At 36.3% G+C, this 14,147-nt stretch overlaps 5 protein-coding genes and 1 long non-coding RNA gene across 11 annotated transcripts in view; 2 read left to right on the top strand and 4 right to left on the bottom strand.

Moving 5' to 3' along the window:
- Window positions 1-649, bottom strand: part of LOC105380619 (receptor-type guanylate cyclase Gyc76C) — a 29,194-nt gene extending 28,545 nt beyond the window's left edge. For 4 of the 6 annotated variants that reach the window (XM_048623705.1, XM_048623704.1, XM_048623709.1 and 1 more), the window contains exon 1: window positions 302-585. The gene's annotated coding sequence lies outside the window, so the exon portion shown is untranslated. Of the gene's footprint in view, window positions 1-301 lie in introns of all 6 variants that reach the window. The other 2 variants (XM_048623706.1, XM_048623708.1) reach the window with 2 other exon arrangements.
- Window positions 650-1,135: 486 nt separating this feature from the next.
- LOC105380590 (corepressor interacting with RBPJ 1) lies at window positions 1,136-3,479 on the top strand. Its single transcript, XM_011550179.3, has 5 exons — window positions 1,136-1,327; window positions 1,415-1,509; window positions 1,720-1,970; window positions 2,646-2,901; window positions 3,098-3,479. The coding sequence occupies exons 1-5, from the start codon at window positions 1,256-1,258 to the stop codon at window positions 3,159-3,161; spliced, it is 738 nt and encodes a 245-aa protein (XP_011548481.2). The 5' UTR covers window positions 1,136-1,255; the 3' UTR covers window positions 3,162-3,479.
- Window positions 3,480-4,423: 944 nt separating this feature from the next.
- On the bottom strand, window positions 4,424-6,617 carry LOC105380589 (T-cell immunomodulatory protein). Its single transcript, XM_011550178.3, has 2 exons — window positions 5,236-6,617; window positions 4,424-5,150 (listed from the first exon to the last, which is right to left on the bottom strand). The coding sequence occupies exons 1-2, from the start codon at window positions 6,569-6,571 to the stop codon at window positions 4,720-4,722; spliced, it is 1,767 nt and encodes a 588-aa protein (XP_011548480.3). The 5' UTR covers window positions 6,572-6,617; the 3' UTR covers window positions 4,424-4,719.
- A 2,538-nt stretch (window positions 6,618-9,155) lies between these two features.
- LOC125489088 lies at window positions 9,156-10,459 on the bottom strand. Its single transcript, XR_007266737.1, has 2 exons — window positions 9,764-10,459; window positions 9,156-9,511 (listed from the first exon to the last, which is right to left on the bottom strand). It is a non-coding gene; the product is annotated as an uncharacterized LOC125489088 (long non-coding RNA).
- A 389-nt stretch (window positions 10,460-10,848) lies between these two features.
- On the top strand, window positions 10,849-12,248 carry LOC105380588 (MOB kinase activator-like 4). Its single transcript, XM_011550177.3, has 4 exons — window positions 10,849-11,031; window positions 11,116-11,279; window positions 11,367-11,576; window positions 11,706-12,248. Exons 1-4 carry the CDS (start codon window positions 10,978-10,980, stop codon window positions 11,950-11,952), a joined length of 675 nt encoding a protein of 224 aa, XP_011548479.1. The 5' UTR covers window positions 10,849-10,977; the 3' UTR covers window positions 11,953-12,248.
- Window positions 12,148-13,566, bottom strand: LOC105380586 (ribonuclease P protein subunit p25-like protein). Its single transcript, XM_011550176.3, has 4 exons — window positions 13,375-13,566; window positions 13,047-13,231; window positions 12,600-12,719; window positions 12,148-12,439 (listed from the first exon to the last, which is right to left on the bottom strand). Exons 1-4 carry the CDS (start codon window positions 13,468-13,470, stop codon window positions 12,307-12,309), a joined length of 534 nt encoding a protein of 177 aa, XP_011548478.3. The 5' UTR covers window positions 13,471-13,566; the 3' UTR covers window positions 12,148-12,306.
- Window positions 13,567-14,147: the final 581 nt, after the last annotated feature.

Raw genomic sequence — 14,147 nt, 5'->3', positions numbered from 1 at the left:
AACACCTACTGCAAACACACAATGGCAAAAGGTAAACATCAACTGTGAATCTGGATTAAATATTACCAACTGTATTTGTGGCTGTTTTTCGCAGATTAAACTACTGTAAAATTTCTTAGGTGTTCAGTCCCCAAGGAGGTGTACCTACGTACTAAATTGAATATCAAATACCTAGGTACAATCTTAAAATGATGGATGGGCCCAAAAACATTGAGACATTGAAGATTCACAAGTATTCTTAGTACTAAACTAGGACAAATGAAACGAATTATAACACTGTAAATAATCAAGTAGTTAGTACCTGAACCGAAATATTTTTAGCACTATTTTATGCAAGAGATTTACAAGCACTAGAAAGTCGTACACAAGAAAATGTCCGTCCTATCTAGTCTTATCGTTAATTGTTTAAAGTCTAAGGAATAATCACGTCACAATAACAAGGAATATTGGCAAATTATGCTTAAATGGTAAACAAACAACGCACAACTTTAAATAATCTTTCACATTCACAAAATCATAACCACTTGCTGCACTTTACTTTACCATTTGCAGATTTTTTTATGGCATTGGCTGGAATGGAAAAGAATGGATGAAGTTGAAGTCCGCTCATTCGGTAAATACAAAAACGTTCCGTTCCTTACTACTCTGTGCCTATGTCCTGCAGTCCTTTCACAATTATTATTCCGAGTACTCATATAATGCTTCTCCTCACACTTGTCCAAAGACTTGTATTTATTAATGCAAATGGCTGTTATTTTTTTGTGATATTTTATAAGATATTTTTTATGATATGCTTTTTCCTACTTCAGAAATCACTTTTAAAGGCGCCGATACATAAGCGAACGCGGCTGATAGTGTGCACGGTCTTTGGGGACAGTTCTTACCAGATCGCTCTCGGACGTCTGATAGCTGAACGACAAAGACATCCTAGAGTGATCTGGCACGAACTGTCCCAAAAGACCGTGCACACTATCAGTCACGGCTGACAGCCGCGCGTCCGTAAGCCGCGTCCGCTAATCTGTCGGCGCCTTAATAAAAACCTCAGAATAATAACGAACTCTCACAAAAACACTCTGTGTAGTTCTATTATGGTGGATGTTTCCTTGGTTTACTTCATTCAATTTGCTGTCAAAAATCGAATATCATTTATCATTTCATTTTCATTGTTGTTTTTGTCATGAAATTGATGAAATTAATGTCATAACTACATATAAACTTAGAAAACTGTGAATAGTGGAAGTAATAATCATACAAAATGGGGAAGGGATTTAATAATTACATGTGCAAAAAGTTCTTCCATCCCGCTTCAAGGGACAATCTTAAACGAGTAAGTTCCAAACAAATAATTTAAGCGTATTCAATATTGTGTTACCTAAAATTTGGGTCCATTCTATGTGCATTGTAATGTTTACAGGTATGGATGGCAGAACAGAAAACAGATGCATACAAAAAAAAGCAAGATGAATTACGAGTACAATACGAGAAGGAGCAAGAATTACATGAAAATAAGTAAGTAAATGTGATGCAAGATGTTTCACATTATAACTACATCCTTGACATCCCACCATAAGTTGATAAAAACCATTACCTACTTCTCTAATAGCAGAGAAGTAATGGTTTTTAACAATTTTATATGTAGATAAAGGCATTTCACTCATCACTCACTCATTCTTAAAATGAAATAGGTAATAATAAGTATAAATTTTGATAATTTTGCAGAGCCATGCTGAGCAAAGAAAGCAAGGACAAATTAAGTTTGAACTTCATGTATGAACCTCCTCCAGGTGTAAAGAAAGAAAGAGAACGGGAAGATAATGAGCCAGAATATAAATTTGAGTGGCAACGCAAATATAATGCACCAAGAGAAAGCTACTGCAAAGGAGACAACGAAATCCGTGACCAGCCATTTGGTATTTTGGTCAGAAATGTTAGATGCATCAAATGCCACAAATGGGGACATATAAACACTGGTAATTATTGAACATGCAAATCCAAATGCACCTTTAATTATGTATGGTGGCCTGCGCCTAAAAGTATACAGGCAGAGTTTTTAAAATAGCGATCTCAAGCTCACATGCTGCTCAAGCACATCCACATAAACACCACTGCTACACACATCACACACAACACATCCCCTGATTTATAACAGATGTACCTGGTCCCTTCATTATCAGGGATCGCTATTTTAAAAACTCTGCCTGTATACTTTTAGGCGCAGGCCACCGTACATGTACTGTATGTATAATAATAAATTAAACATTAACATCTTTCATGACTCCTTTAATATCTTGAAGAAAAAAATATGCCAGAAATAATTGCTATAGTACTTATATTTTTTCCTTCAGTTTGTTTTGCTACAAATTATTTTAATGTTTGTTATATTGTTCCATCTTTAATATTCTGTTGTTTTTAAGATAATTTCTTTAAAAAGGATGTGTATGCCTTTAAATGGTTTTCACTACGAAATTGTTACCTATTAATTTATCTTTGTATTTTGTGTTGTGTAAACTGCTGGCGTTCCATATTTTATAAATAAATAAATGTACTGTATACTATAATCTATAATGTGGCCCTAATATCAATATTGATAGTTTTGATCTTATATTGTTAACTGTTTCTAATTCTGTAATTCAAACCTCTTTCAGATAAGGAATGCTCTATGTACTCACTATCCATGAGTGAAGCTAGGGCATTACAAGCCTCAACCTCAGGTCCGGAAGATGAGGAAGAAAAGCCTGATGTGACCACACTGATGCAGCACATGAGAGACAGCGGGCTGGTCATGAAGCCCGGGGCCATGCCGCTCGCAGCCACCAGGGTGGAGGAGGCAGACACCTCGAGCCTCACCGAAATGGATCTCATCAGTTCTCTGACTAAGAAACAAAAGAAAAAGCTACTGAAGTGAGTAAATCTAAAGAGCTGGATGGTAACCATCTCAATGATACACGAAATGAATTGCCCTTTAAATAATTACAGTACCACTGTAGTTCCATTGTATGTTTATTTCTTCTAAGTATTCCATTTCATAGATGGGGCATTATATTATGATGTGCCATCCTTTTCATGTAAATCCCTAAATAATCAATTTTTATTGCAGGAAACTAGAAAAGTTGGAGAAGAAGAAAGACAAGAAACACAAGCACAAGTCCAACAAGCACTAATTAATATGCAAGAAAGTTCAGACATCACAAAAGCCCCTCTAGCATATTGCTCAATTTTTTTACTTGATACATCATCAACTAAAAATGTACTTGTGGACATAGGGGGACAGTAAGGGGCAGATAAACCTGACCCCCGTCAAAAGCATATTTTTACTATGAGAGGGGGGTCAGGTTTCTCTGCATCTGACCGTACCCAAGGAGTGTTTTAACATTATGTTACTGTTACAAAATTAGGTTTTTTTTAAAGGGAATCAGTTTATTAATATTACGTCTTGGTTCTGTAATGAATGTAAAAAATAAATAATATTGTAATGGTTACAATTGTTTCTCTTATCTTATGCCTTAACCTGAAATGAGGTCAATCAGCTCATAATTCTAAACAGTCACGCTCATGACACCCTGAATCTCTTCCCTTTTCGGCTTACGGTTAGGGAATACAATCCCGGCCTTTATTTGGGATCCCGGGATTTCGGGACGGGATGAAGACAATCCCGGGATCCCGGGATAGTCCCGGGATTAAGGTCACAAACAAAAACACGTCTAACGAATCAAAGTTTTTAGGTTTATTGGAAACACAGTATTTATAATTTAACTTAGTCAGACCATACTAAGTTAAAAAAAAATACTTCTTAAAAAAGTTAAACAATAGGCTACTTGACTCTTTTTTAAAGTAGGTCTAATATGGTTAATAATTGCTCTATTAGCCCAAACAAAATAATCTATTATTTTTTTGAACTTTGCCAATTGCAAAACTTTAACTTAAAAGTTCTACTTTTCATAAACAGGCGAAAACGGTGTCAACCATATTTGTTTATAAATTATCACATCTGTGACGTCACACGTGTAGAAAACAATAATTTGACATTTAACTAATGACAACAAAGCTACGAGAATACCCTTACATACTAATTTACCCTTTTTTGTCAATCCCGAAAATCCCGGGATTGGCAAATTTTAATCCCAAAAATTTCGGGACTGGAAAATGACCGGGATCCCGGGATCCCGGGGAGCGGGATCCCGGGCTTGTATTCCCTACTTACGGTAGAATATGGACGATAGAGTCATCATGGCATCTGGCTTTCTGGCGTGAGCTTGGGTGGCTTAATAGCTAGTCACCTCATAGGTATTTCACGCTGATTGAAGTATCTAAAATATATACTTACTCTTGTAGGTACCTGAAGTGTGCATAAGTGTAATTAAATTGAGTTATTAATTTACATAATCTCTCACGCCATTCCTTAAAAATGTAGAACGGAAACAAATTTCGGTTTAAATATAATTTACTAAATATTAATAGTAGACAGTACCTTAAACTAAACTTAAATATAATGAGTGGACACAAACTATTCCCTAAATAGCTATTTACACGAATGTTATCACAGTTGTCTTGGTCATTAGAACATAACATTGAGCGAGCACACTATCGTTCTTATGAAAGCTAATGGTAGTCATTAATTGATTGATTTAATTACAATAGCAAGACAAACATGGCTAGAATATATTATGGAGGTACTACTTACATATACTACACTATGATAAAGTTAGGATTTATGGAATACTAAATTTTTACATATGTCTTTTCATCAATTTCAATAATATCTTGTCTATCATTTCTTTCTTTCCAGTGTAAGAACAAAGCAAAGCCAATAATGACTATTACTATAACTGTTAATACAAAAACACTTTTCAATATGACTTTACTAGGAGTAACAAAGAGCTGGGCTCTCCACTGAGAGGGGTCATTAGGGGGTGTTGGGATAACAAATATTTGAGAATTTGGAATAATTTGAGTCCAGCTTTTTGAAAATCCAGAGAGACCAACATTTAAAGTTTCTACAAAGTTAGGTGTGCGGTCTAAGCCAAATATAGAATATGGTAACTGAAGTGCAAAGTATGCAGACTGAGGCAGTTGAGCACAGACACCAGTTCTGTAGGTGCCTTCTTGAGACCAGGTCTCGTAGCTGATGCGAGGCCCCGGCAAGTTAGTTCCTGAAAGAAAGAAAATAGTTATAGTAAAGATTTCACAATTGAAAAGACAATATTTTCATTAGGTAGTAATCATAAAGCAGTTTACCAAAAGTTAGCTTCCTATTGTACAGTGTGCCATTCAGTGTTGGTATTTTCTCGTTTGTTAGGCCAGTAACTACTATAACTTTGATGAAGTTAGTGTCATATTCCAGCTCATTTTTGAATGCATGCATAACATGGTTTTGAGTTGTAGTATTCTTTTTGACATAAATTATGTCTAATACACCATCCATGTAGAAGTCATAAAATGCGGCCATTACAACTCCATCACCCATAGAATCTAATCTATCCCACTGGACTTCAAAAGTCCTATAGAATTTGCATCCTGGCTGATTGCAGGGCATGTTGTGTAGGAGGAAGGCCCTGGTCTCATTGTTGTTGACAGGACTGAGGGTCATTAGCATGTCAGGGTATCCATCCATGTTGTAGTCTCCCGTCCTCATAGTGATAGTGTCCAAGTATGTCTCATTCCTCGGAGGAACAAATCTCCACAAAGTTCCTTTCCCATCATTAAAGTCTACTTGTAAGTCATACCAGCGCTGGTTGTCATAGATGAGGATAGTACTGTTAATGCATTCAGTATCGTAACACACAGGAATAACTAAGTAGAATTCTCCTGATAGACCAACATCCGTGAACAAAGCTTGCCCATAGATGACCGGGTGACCAACCAGTAATTCAATGGAGTGGTTGTATGTAAATCCTTGAGGTTCATTGTTAAGCCACACCTCCACATCCAGGGAGGTGGTTATCAATAAGTCTGCAGCGTTGTCATCATTCACATCTAAGAATGAATGAGCATGAGGAAGTTTAATTTCCTTATATTTCTCCATGCCTAACCTCACTTCAGTAGGTGTTAATCTAGACTGGTCAAACACCCAAAATACTCTTTGATTTTGTGCATTTATGCCAAAAAGATCCAGAACCATGTCTCTATTGTAGTCCAGTGCTAGTGGTTGACCAACTGTGATTGCCTTCACCAAAAGTGCATCACTGCAGTTCAATGTGGTCATGCCTCCCCATATAATTCTCACTTGATGGGTACTTGAAACTTTACTGCTAGAAATTTGTGTAGTGAGGAGGATGTCCATGTAGGCATCGCCATCAAAGTCTCCAGGGACTACACTAGTAATTATAATGTTGGAAAAATTACAGCCATACGACGACGGTCGCAGGAACGGTTCCTTATCGTGAGCCAAGAAAACCTCAATATTTGAAGAATTTCTAATAATAAAAGCGTCTGTTAGCTCATCAGAATTAAAATCACCAAACGCTGCAATCACCCCTTCCTTGTATTTTCCAAAAGAACTTTCTGTCATATCATTTATTGCACCATAACTTATAATAACACAACATAAAAATATTATAATACGATAAATCATGATTAAATCTTTACATTTATATTTTATTTTCTGCAAGAAAAAAATAAACACACTTAAACACAGTGCACGATAGGGCGTGCAAAACCGGTTAACCGGTTAACCGGAAAACCGGTTAACCGGACAATATATCACGGTTTTTCATAACCGGTTTTGAGAGTTCAAAACCGGAAACCGAAAACCGGGTTTTCACCGATTTTGATCGTATTTTTATATACTTTTTTACATACATTAGAAGTTGAACCCATAAACTCTAAAAATAAAAGAATTTGTATATCGGTTGGCACACTGATGGACACTAGATTAATGCTGAAACTCATAAAAAAGAACTAAAATATTGTATGGAAATTGAGTGACGATTTTCTGGTGCACATGCCGGCACTCTGCCTAGGCGCAGTAAAGCAAACACGACGTCAGTGACCGATGTGTGCGTGTGAGTTCACATTTTTTGCTGTATGAAAACTTATTGCTGTGTGAAAAAAAGGTACTCTGGGTGCACATAATTATAACGTTGAAATCTGGCCCAATAAAGCACAACAAGGTGGTCTTCATACTAACTCTAGGTAAAACAGGACTGCATTGACCGTTGTTGAAAATATAATTAGGCCAAGTGCGGGGACTGCATTCGACGTTATGGAATTTTTCATGAAGTGTTGAGGACGTCAAATCAAATGCAATCGTGTCCATCAATGAGTTAGGCTTTCTTTCGTTGCGTTGATATGAACAAATCTGTAATACATCAAAAAAACATTCATCATCTTACTGCTACTATAGAGTGGTCGTAAGAATCAGACGATAAATGTTTTTTTTTCAAAATCTGCGTGTATGTTTAAAATATACAATTATTTATGATAACAGAACGATATAAAAACACCATTAAGGTGCCACACACTTTTTTTAGATGTGATAACAGTAAGTACCTACTATGATAATTCTTATTTAACTTTTTTTCCTGTTCTTTAAATTATTAATTTGTCATATGGTTGATTAAAAATAGGTAAGTATATCATAAAAAATGTTTTATTCGTATGTTTTGTGGATATCTCTATCTAAGAATATGGGTTCCTTGTTTAATTAGTACTGTATGACAAAAAATATTTAAGTAATATCAAAACCGGTGAAAAACCGGTTACCCGGTTTTGAGGCTAAAAACCGAAAATTCAAAACCGGTTTTGAAAACCTTCCGGTTTTGCACGCCCTAGTGCACGAAAACAAAGCAGTCGGTCATAGAGAACTAGGTTTTTTTTATATTAGGTTTAACGGCCCTGCGTAGCACAGTATGGCTGCGACAAGATATAAATGACAGCTAGTTGCAACAAATTGTGTGATACCAGTTGTCCTCACAAACGCTAACATGGCCAACACGAAATAATCACTACAAGATGTGAGTTACAATTTTGACAGCGAGATTGGAAGATTTGTCTTATTTCCTAACATGGGCGTACCAATTTATCCACACATGTCTCAGTTTGACATTTGTTTAGGTAGCATTATATCACTCAAGTTCGAAGGTGGTGATAACATGTGACACAAATAATTATTTGTTTAGTTTTTGTTAATTTCATCCTTGCTCTACAAGAAGAGATGCAGGAAAGGAAAATTACTATAATACTTATAGGGAGGATGATCCGGGACTCTAATAACCCGTTGAAAATGCTTTAAAAACAACATTTGTCAAAACACACATCCTCTTTTTTATTTGACTAAAATTATACATTAACCCCCTTATTCATAGAAAAGTTACAATACGTTTTAACTAATAAACTGTTTTGTCCCTCTCCGTCAAGGAACAAATTGTACTTTGTCGGAGAGGGACAAAACAGTTTATTAGTTAAAACGTTCTGTAACTTCTCTATGAATAAGGGGGTAAGTATATTACTTATATGTAGCGGTGTTAGCTCAGACGGGTAAGCGCCCGCCCCTCACGGAAGAAATGTGGATTCAAATCCTGTCGCTGACATGTGCTAAGAAGTTAGATAGACATTAATTTGTTCCACTTAAACATTTGTACAGTTAAATTAAGAGGCGAAAAGTGTGTGTTGAAGCAGACCAAAAGGGAAGCAACTCAGCGCATAAGTTTGCCCTTAGGAACAAACCACAGATTTTCAGTTGTCTCCCATACTTATACTTTAAGTTTGCCTATTCACGTCAAAGTATGCAGGTAATGAAGTGGCTAATTGAATAGTTTGAATGCTAAATATAGAGTTCACGAAATGTAAATCATATAAACTGTACATTGAACACATCCGGCACACCGGGCAGTCAGCGACTCATTCTAATCCTTCACCACAGCGACAAACCCTAGTCAGGCTTTATGATTTATCAGCAACATGTGAACAACACACTAACTGAGATGAAGTGGCTAGTTGAATAGTTTGAATGCTAAATGTGGAGTTCATGAAGTGTAAATCATATAAACTGTACATTGAATACATCCGGCACACCGGGTAGTCAGCGACTAATCCTTTCACTACAGTGACAAACCCTAGTCAAGCTTTATTATTTATCAACTACACACTAACTATAAAAAAAATAAGTGAGTATGCTAGCATGTACAACTAAATTAAACGGTTATAAAAATATAATATTTTCTTTAGGTAAGTAAAACATTTATTAAACTTTTAATTAATAAATTATAAAAAGTATACTATTTCACACACCATAAAAGCATATTAGGTATTCTTAGTTATCAACTATCACAATAATCAGTCTGAACTTGGCTTATATCAGTCATCAAATGGTTCTCATAGTATGTATGCCAAGTTCTTCAACTTTTTCAGTTCGGTGCCGCTCGGGTTCATTGTATCACCACAAGGTTGCTGATGTCATCTGACCGTCTTCAGGTGGTTTCTGCCAACAAGAGCTCTCCAACCGTGTCTAGGCCATCAATTTCTGACCGGTTTTGACCATCTTCCGTCTTGCCTACAAGCCAATTTCAATGTTCTGTAACAATCAAAAATGTTTCATTAGATTTTAGTTATACTTATTACTTATGAACTAAGATTATGACTCCTATTGTCATCTTCATCATCATCATAACCCATCACGTACCCACTGCTGGGGTACAGGTTTCCTTCCAATGAAGGAAGGGTTTAGGCCTAGGCAACCAAGTAGTGCCATGTGAAAAAAGTTTTTTGAGTTGTTTTGTGTGCATATGCCCAACTATAATAACATGTCACGGGTACTGGCACTTACCTTCTGTTTTTTCCTTCCATTGATTATATAAATATTATTCAGTCAGGCCGTGGGACATGCATCGAAGATGATATTCTGCTGTGCCCGTCAGGATCCTGCCCGGGCTTTTTTCTCAAGGCCTTCTAGCTCCTGGGTCCGGGTAGACAGTGGGTGGGTCATCAGTCAGGTGGCATGCTGTTTTGTTCTTCGTCTCAGGGATCCGTTGCATCGACGGCTGCCGATAGCAGGAGCTCCCAAGGAATCTGAGCGTGCTTGGTCGGGAGCAAGCTTGGTCGTATATCATTTGATGAGACGATGTCCAAGAAACTCAATAAAGTAGTTTAATGAGCCAATATGAATCCATGGGGTAGCGCAATGCAAAGTAATATTACCAAAACATTACACTCGAAACTCTCGAAAGCAGCAAACAGTCAAAATTTTCTTCAAGTTTGACGTTTGGTGACATTTTAATTGTCAAAAAACCATAGACAATACAAACAAAAACCACAAATGAGAGATTTTCGGAAAAAAATAACATTTGAAAAACCTATTTGCACAGAGCAGAAAAGTTACAGTGTCACTGGGACTAATGCCCAATCACGCAAATAAAATGAGTCCCATGTACACCCTATGCTAACATTTAAGACTGATATCAAAAAGTGACTCAATTTAAACAGTCACTTCACATGTTGTCTTATTATGGCCATACTAGCCGTGCTGGATACGTTAGAGAACTAGGTAACTCATATCACAGATAACAAGCAGATAACTCAAATGACAAAATGACGTTCAAAGAAAAGAAAAACCGTCCATACTGTTATTGTTCTGAGATTTATATGTTTGTAAAGATGCCAGCGGACGCGGCTGTCAGCCGCGACTTAAAGGTATCTAGGTAAGGAATGTACACTACGCCGTTCAAACTATCGGACGTAACCTTGGACTGACCTTAAGCTTTCAGACGTCCGATAGTGATGGCACGAACTGGCCCAAAAGACGCGTCCGTTAGTGTGTCTGCGACTTTACTAATTTACTATGGAGTACTGTATATATATATATACAGTCGATTTTTGTCTGTGAATTTTATGCCAGCTGTCAAATAATACGAAAAAAAAACAGAATAAAATGTCTATGGGACAAATAGTAATTTTTGCACCGAATCAATAGTAAATTTAATAATTAAAACCGGATTCTTTTCCGTTTTTACCCCGATTCTCATCTAATCTTCTAAAGTGACAATGGCTGATGGTGTTGCAATTTTACGGCGTAATCGCCCTGGAACTAAAGCTAAAGTAAAGTATAAAATTTATTCCTCAACTGTAACTTTCATGCATCTACATGATTTAATTGGACCAATGTTATCATATTTTCCTCAGGATTTCTGTCGCTGGCCCGATGAGCCCTTTGAAGAAATGGATAACACTTTGGCTGTTCAACAGTTCATTCAGCAAACCATCAGGCGGGACCCAGCAAACCTTGAAGCAATATTCAAAATACCTGAAGCTCAAGATGAAGGGGTGTGGAAATACGAACATTTGAGGTAAATACCTAAACGTCAATACATGAGACTGTAACACATTATTTTATCACTAAAGTATACATAAAAAAATATATTTTATAATTTCAGACAGCTGTGTATGGAGCTGAATGGTCTAGCCGTGAGGCTTCAGAGTGAGTGTAAACCAGAGACTTGCACTCAAATGACTGCCACAGAACAGTGGATATTCCTGTGTGCGGCACACAAGACCCCTAAAGAATGTCCGGCTATTGATTACACTCGCCACACTCTGGATGGGGCTGCCTGTCTACTCAACAGCAACAAGTACTTTCCTAGCAGGTAAAATATATATTTGTTACAGATGGTTTTACTTTTTGAGATAAATTTTTATGTTGATTTGATGCTGGAGAAACACACCTCTCATTTAAATGAAAGCTAAATTATGAAATATATTCATATTTTTTACAGAGTGAGCATCAAAGAATCATCAGTGGCCAAGTTGGGATCAGTTTGCAGAAGAGTTTACCGCATCTTCTCTCATGCATACTTTCATCACCGGGCTATATTTGATGCATTTGAAAAAGAGACACATTTGTGCAAGAGATTTACCTACTTTGTCACTAAGTACAATATCATATCGAAGGAGATTTTGATTGTACCGAAGTTAGATGATGAAGCACCCATCACTCCAGCTGTGGGCGAATCAGAAGCCTGAGATAAGGCTTATTCAGTATTAATTTCTGATATAAAAGTATAATATCTTGTATCTCTAATGTATTCTCAATAGTTTTTTTGAACTTCTTGTAAACTTAAGTTTACAATTACTGTAATATCAAAACATTTCAGTGGAACTGTTTTAGGTTCTTCATACATTTTGGCTACTCGTAGTACTATGTTTAAAGTTGAAACATGTATACTTAGTAGCTTTATTGTAAGATAGCATCAATGCTTTATACAGTAAACATGTATGTAACCTATATTTATCTCAAATATTAAAACATTTTGACTACTGCATTACCAAGTTTTATTAAAAAAAAAATTGTTTTAAAAATATTAAGTAAAACTATATTTATTGTTTAGTTTCATTAGTGGACTTATACTTGTGCTTGAACGGCTTCTTAGATTTGTAATTATTCTGTTGCTTAGCACCAGTGCTGCTGTTTGTACCTTGCCAGAATTTCTTCCCATTTTTTGATTGATATCTGCAACATAAAGGTCCTTTAATAACACTGTGCAGGGTAAAACATCAGGCATTACAGAAATAGGTATTCAAATACCACTAAAATGATTATCTGCAGGCATCCTGAAGCGTCCATAAAATTTCGCACATTATATTCTGCTTGCTCTTAAGGTAATACATACCCTAGTTGAGTAGTATCTGCAATAGGATCCATTGACAACAAAATATGGATGATGGGTATCTGCCTCTTTACTACTATGGTCTCCAATCCATCAAGTTTTGGTTCCCAATATTCTTCCACTCTGTAATTATTTTTAATTTTATATTATGAGAAGAAAATAAGTGGATGATTAAATAAATACAACCTGTATAAATAAACTGAATTACTGTGTGGATGTGTATAGGTCTGGTTATCTTGTGTATAATTCTATCAAGGGTATGGGTTGCAAGTTAATTAACAATGACGACTTGTAATCTCCACTACATACATTCCTTGAGTATCACAGGAATTGGACTATGTGCCACCCTAGCAATTATTTTCTGCATTGAAGCAAATTTTAATGTCAGTTTTTTCTTTTTTCGAGGATTTTTTTTAGAGCAGGTAACCTGCAATGATTATCCGGACTTACTTCTTGTATGTGAGCTTCGTAACTTGGTGTTCAATAGAAAATTGCCTTTTGATAATCTCAGCACAAGAAATAGCCTTGGCAATGGCAACGCCTGCACCGGTCCATACGACTGCTGTTGAACTTTTATCTTCCAATATGCCAGAAGCGTGGGACAGCAGGTTGTTCATTTTACTTCCACCTTTCACCTAAAATATTTATTTAGATATTAATTGAAATCTTTAAAATTACTAATATTTAGAAGTCTTCTGAATTATTCGAAATTGTGGTTTACTTATGTTTTGTCTTTATTTGTATAAAGTATCTGAATTACAAAATTGCTGGTACTTACTTGCATCCAAAGGAAATTTTGTGGTAGATCTTTGATAGGTATACTGTCTCGTACCACTTCTTCTTCCACATTTCTACCTTTAAAATAATTATCCATAGTTTATTTCAATTTGAATTGTGTACCCATTTATTTGTTATTTATCAGTTTATCACACAAACATAACCTAAAAATTTCCACAAAAACTGAGTGAAGTTTTGATTTTGTTGGTTGTCAACGTTGTCATACTGTCATTTGTCAAACATACGAAGTCAAACCTGCGAAAGTACAGAATACTTAAATCTCAGAATAATAACGACTATAAAGTGTTCATTCGTAAAATGCACACTTTCCCCTTGGCTAAACAATGTTTATCAAAGACTTCCCGCACTATGAACAACCTGAAAGATTCACTGTTTCACTTTCATATCGTCAACGCTTAACATAAAGCTGCCCAATGTCTTAAATTGCTACGGGTCAGCAGAAAAATATCGACGATTGCTTAAAAATGGCTTAAAATGACGATTTGTGTGCGGAATGGAGCGGTGGTAGTGGTAGCTCAGCTCAGGGTAACCGCCCGCTACTCAACCCAAAGATGCGGGTTCGATTCCCGACCCTAACATGCACCAATAACCTTTTTGGAAATTTATGTACAATGTATAAGTATAGTACCTAAACATCGCTCTACAGTGAAGGAAAACATCGAGATTAGTGAACCATTCCATTCGAGAAAGCCAGGTGCGACGATTTGTATCACCTCCTACCGGCATGATGTTGACTACTGGGACACCCTGTAT

This window comes from Plutella xylostella, chromosome 10 (genome assembly GCF_932276165.1).
Source record: "Plutella xylostella chromosome 10, ilPluXylo3.1, whole genome shotgun sequence".
Classification (NCBI taxonomy): Eukaryota; Metazoa; Arthropoda; class Insecta; order Lepidoptera; family Plutellidae; genus Plutella; species Plutella xylostella.
The sequence above is the reverse complement of the archived record's forward strand: the minus strand, read 5'-3'. Positions and strand labels throughout refer to the sequence as shown.

What these genes read in the sequence shown, in the direction of transcription:
- LOC105380590 (XM_011550179.3), top strand. Translation starts at nt 1,256, where the DNA reads ATGGGGAAGGGATTTAATAATTACATGTGCAAAAAGTTCTTCCATCCC. An exon ending in ATGGGGACATATAAACACTG is followed by an intron (nt 1,971 to 2,645) that starts GTAATTATTGAA and finishes AACCTCTTTCAG; the next exon opens with ATAAGGAATGCTCTATGTAC. An exon ending in CAAAAGAAAAAGCTACTGAA is followed by an intron (nt 2,902 to 3,097) that starts GTGAGTAAATCT and finishes TTTTTATTGCAG; the next exon opens with GAAACTAGAAAAGTTGGAGA.
- LOC105380589 (XM_011550178.3), bottom strand. Translation starts at nt 6,571, where the DNA reads ATGATTTATCGTATTATAATATTTTTATGTTGTGTTATTATAAGTTAT. An exon ending in CAATAGGAAGCTAACTTTTG is followed by an intron (nt 5,151 to 5,235) that starts GTAAACTGCTTT and finishes TCTTTCTTTCAG; the next exon opens with GAACTAACTTGCCGGGGCCT.
- LOC105380588 (XM_011550177.3), top strand. Translation starts at nt 10,978, where the DNA reads ATGGCTGATGGTGTTGCAATTTTACGGCGTAATCGCCCTGGAACTAAA. An exon ending in GCCCTGGAACTAAAGCTAAA is followed by an intron (nt 11,032 to 11,115) that starts GTAAAGTATAAA and finishes TATTTTCCTCAG; the next exon opens with GATTTCTGTCGCTGGCCCGA. An exon ending in TGGAAATACGAACATTTGAG is followed by an intron (nt 11,280 to 11,366) that starts GTAAATACCTAA and finishes TTATAATTTCAG; the next exon opens with ACAGCTGTGTATGGAGCTGA.
- LOC105380586 (XM_011550176.3), bottom strand. Translation starts at nt 13,470, where the DNA reads ATGGATAATTATTTTAAAGGTAGAAATGTGGAAGAAGAAGTGGTACGA. An exon ending in AAAATTTCCTTTGGATGCAA is followed by an intron (nt 13,232 to 13,374) that starts GTAAGTACCAGC and finishes TAAATATTTTAG; the next exon opens with GTGAAAGGTGGAAGTAAAAT. An exon ending in GCAGATACTACTCAACTAGG is followed by an intron (nt 12,440 to 12,599) that starts GTATGTATTACC and finishes TTTATGTTGCAG; the next exon opens with ATATCAATCAAAAAATGGGA.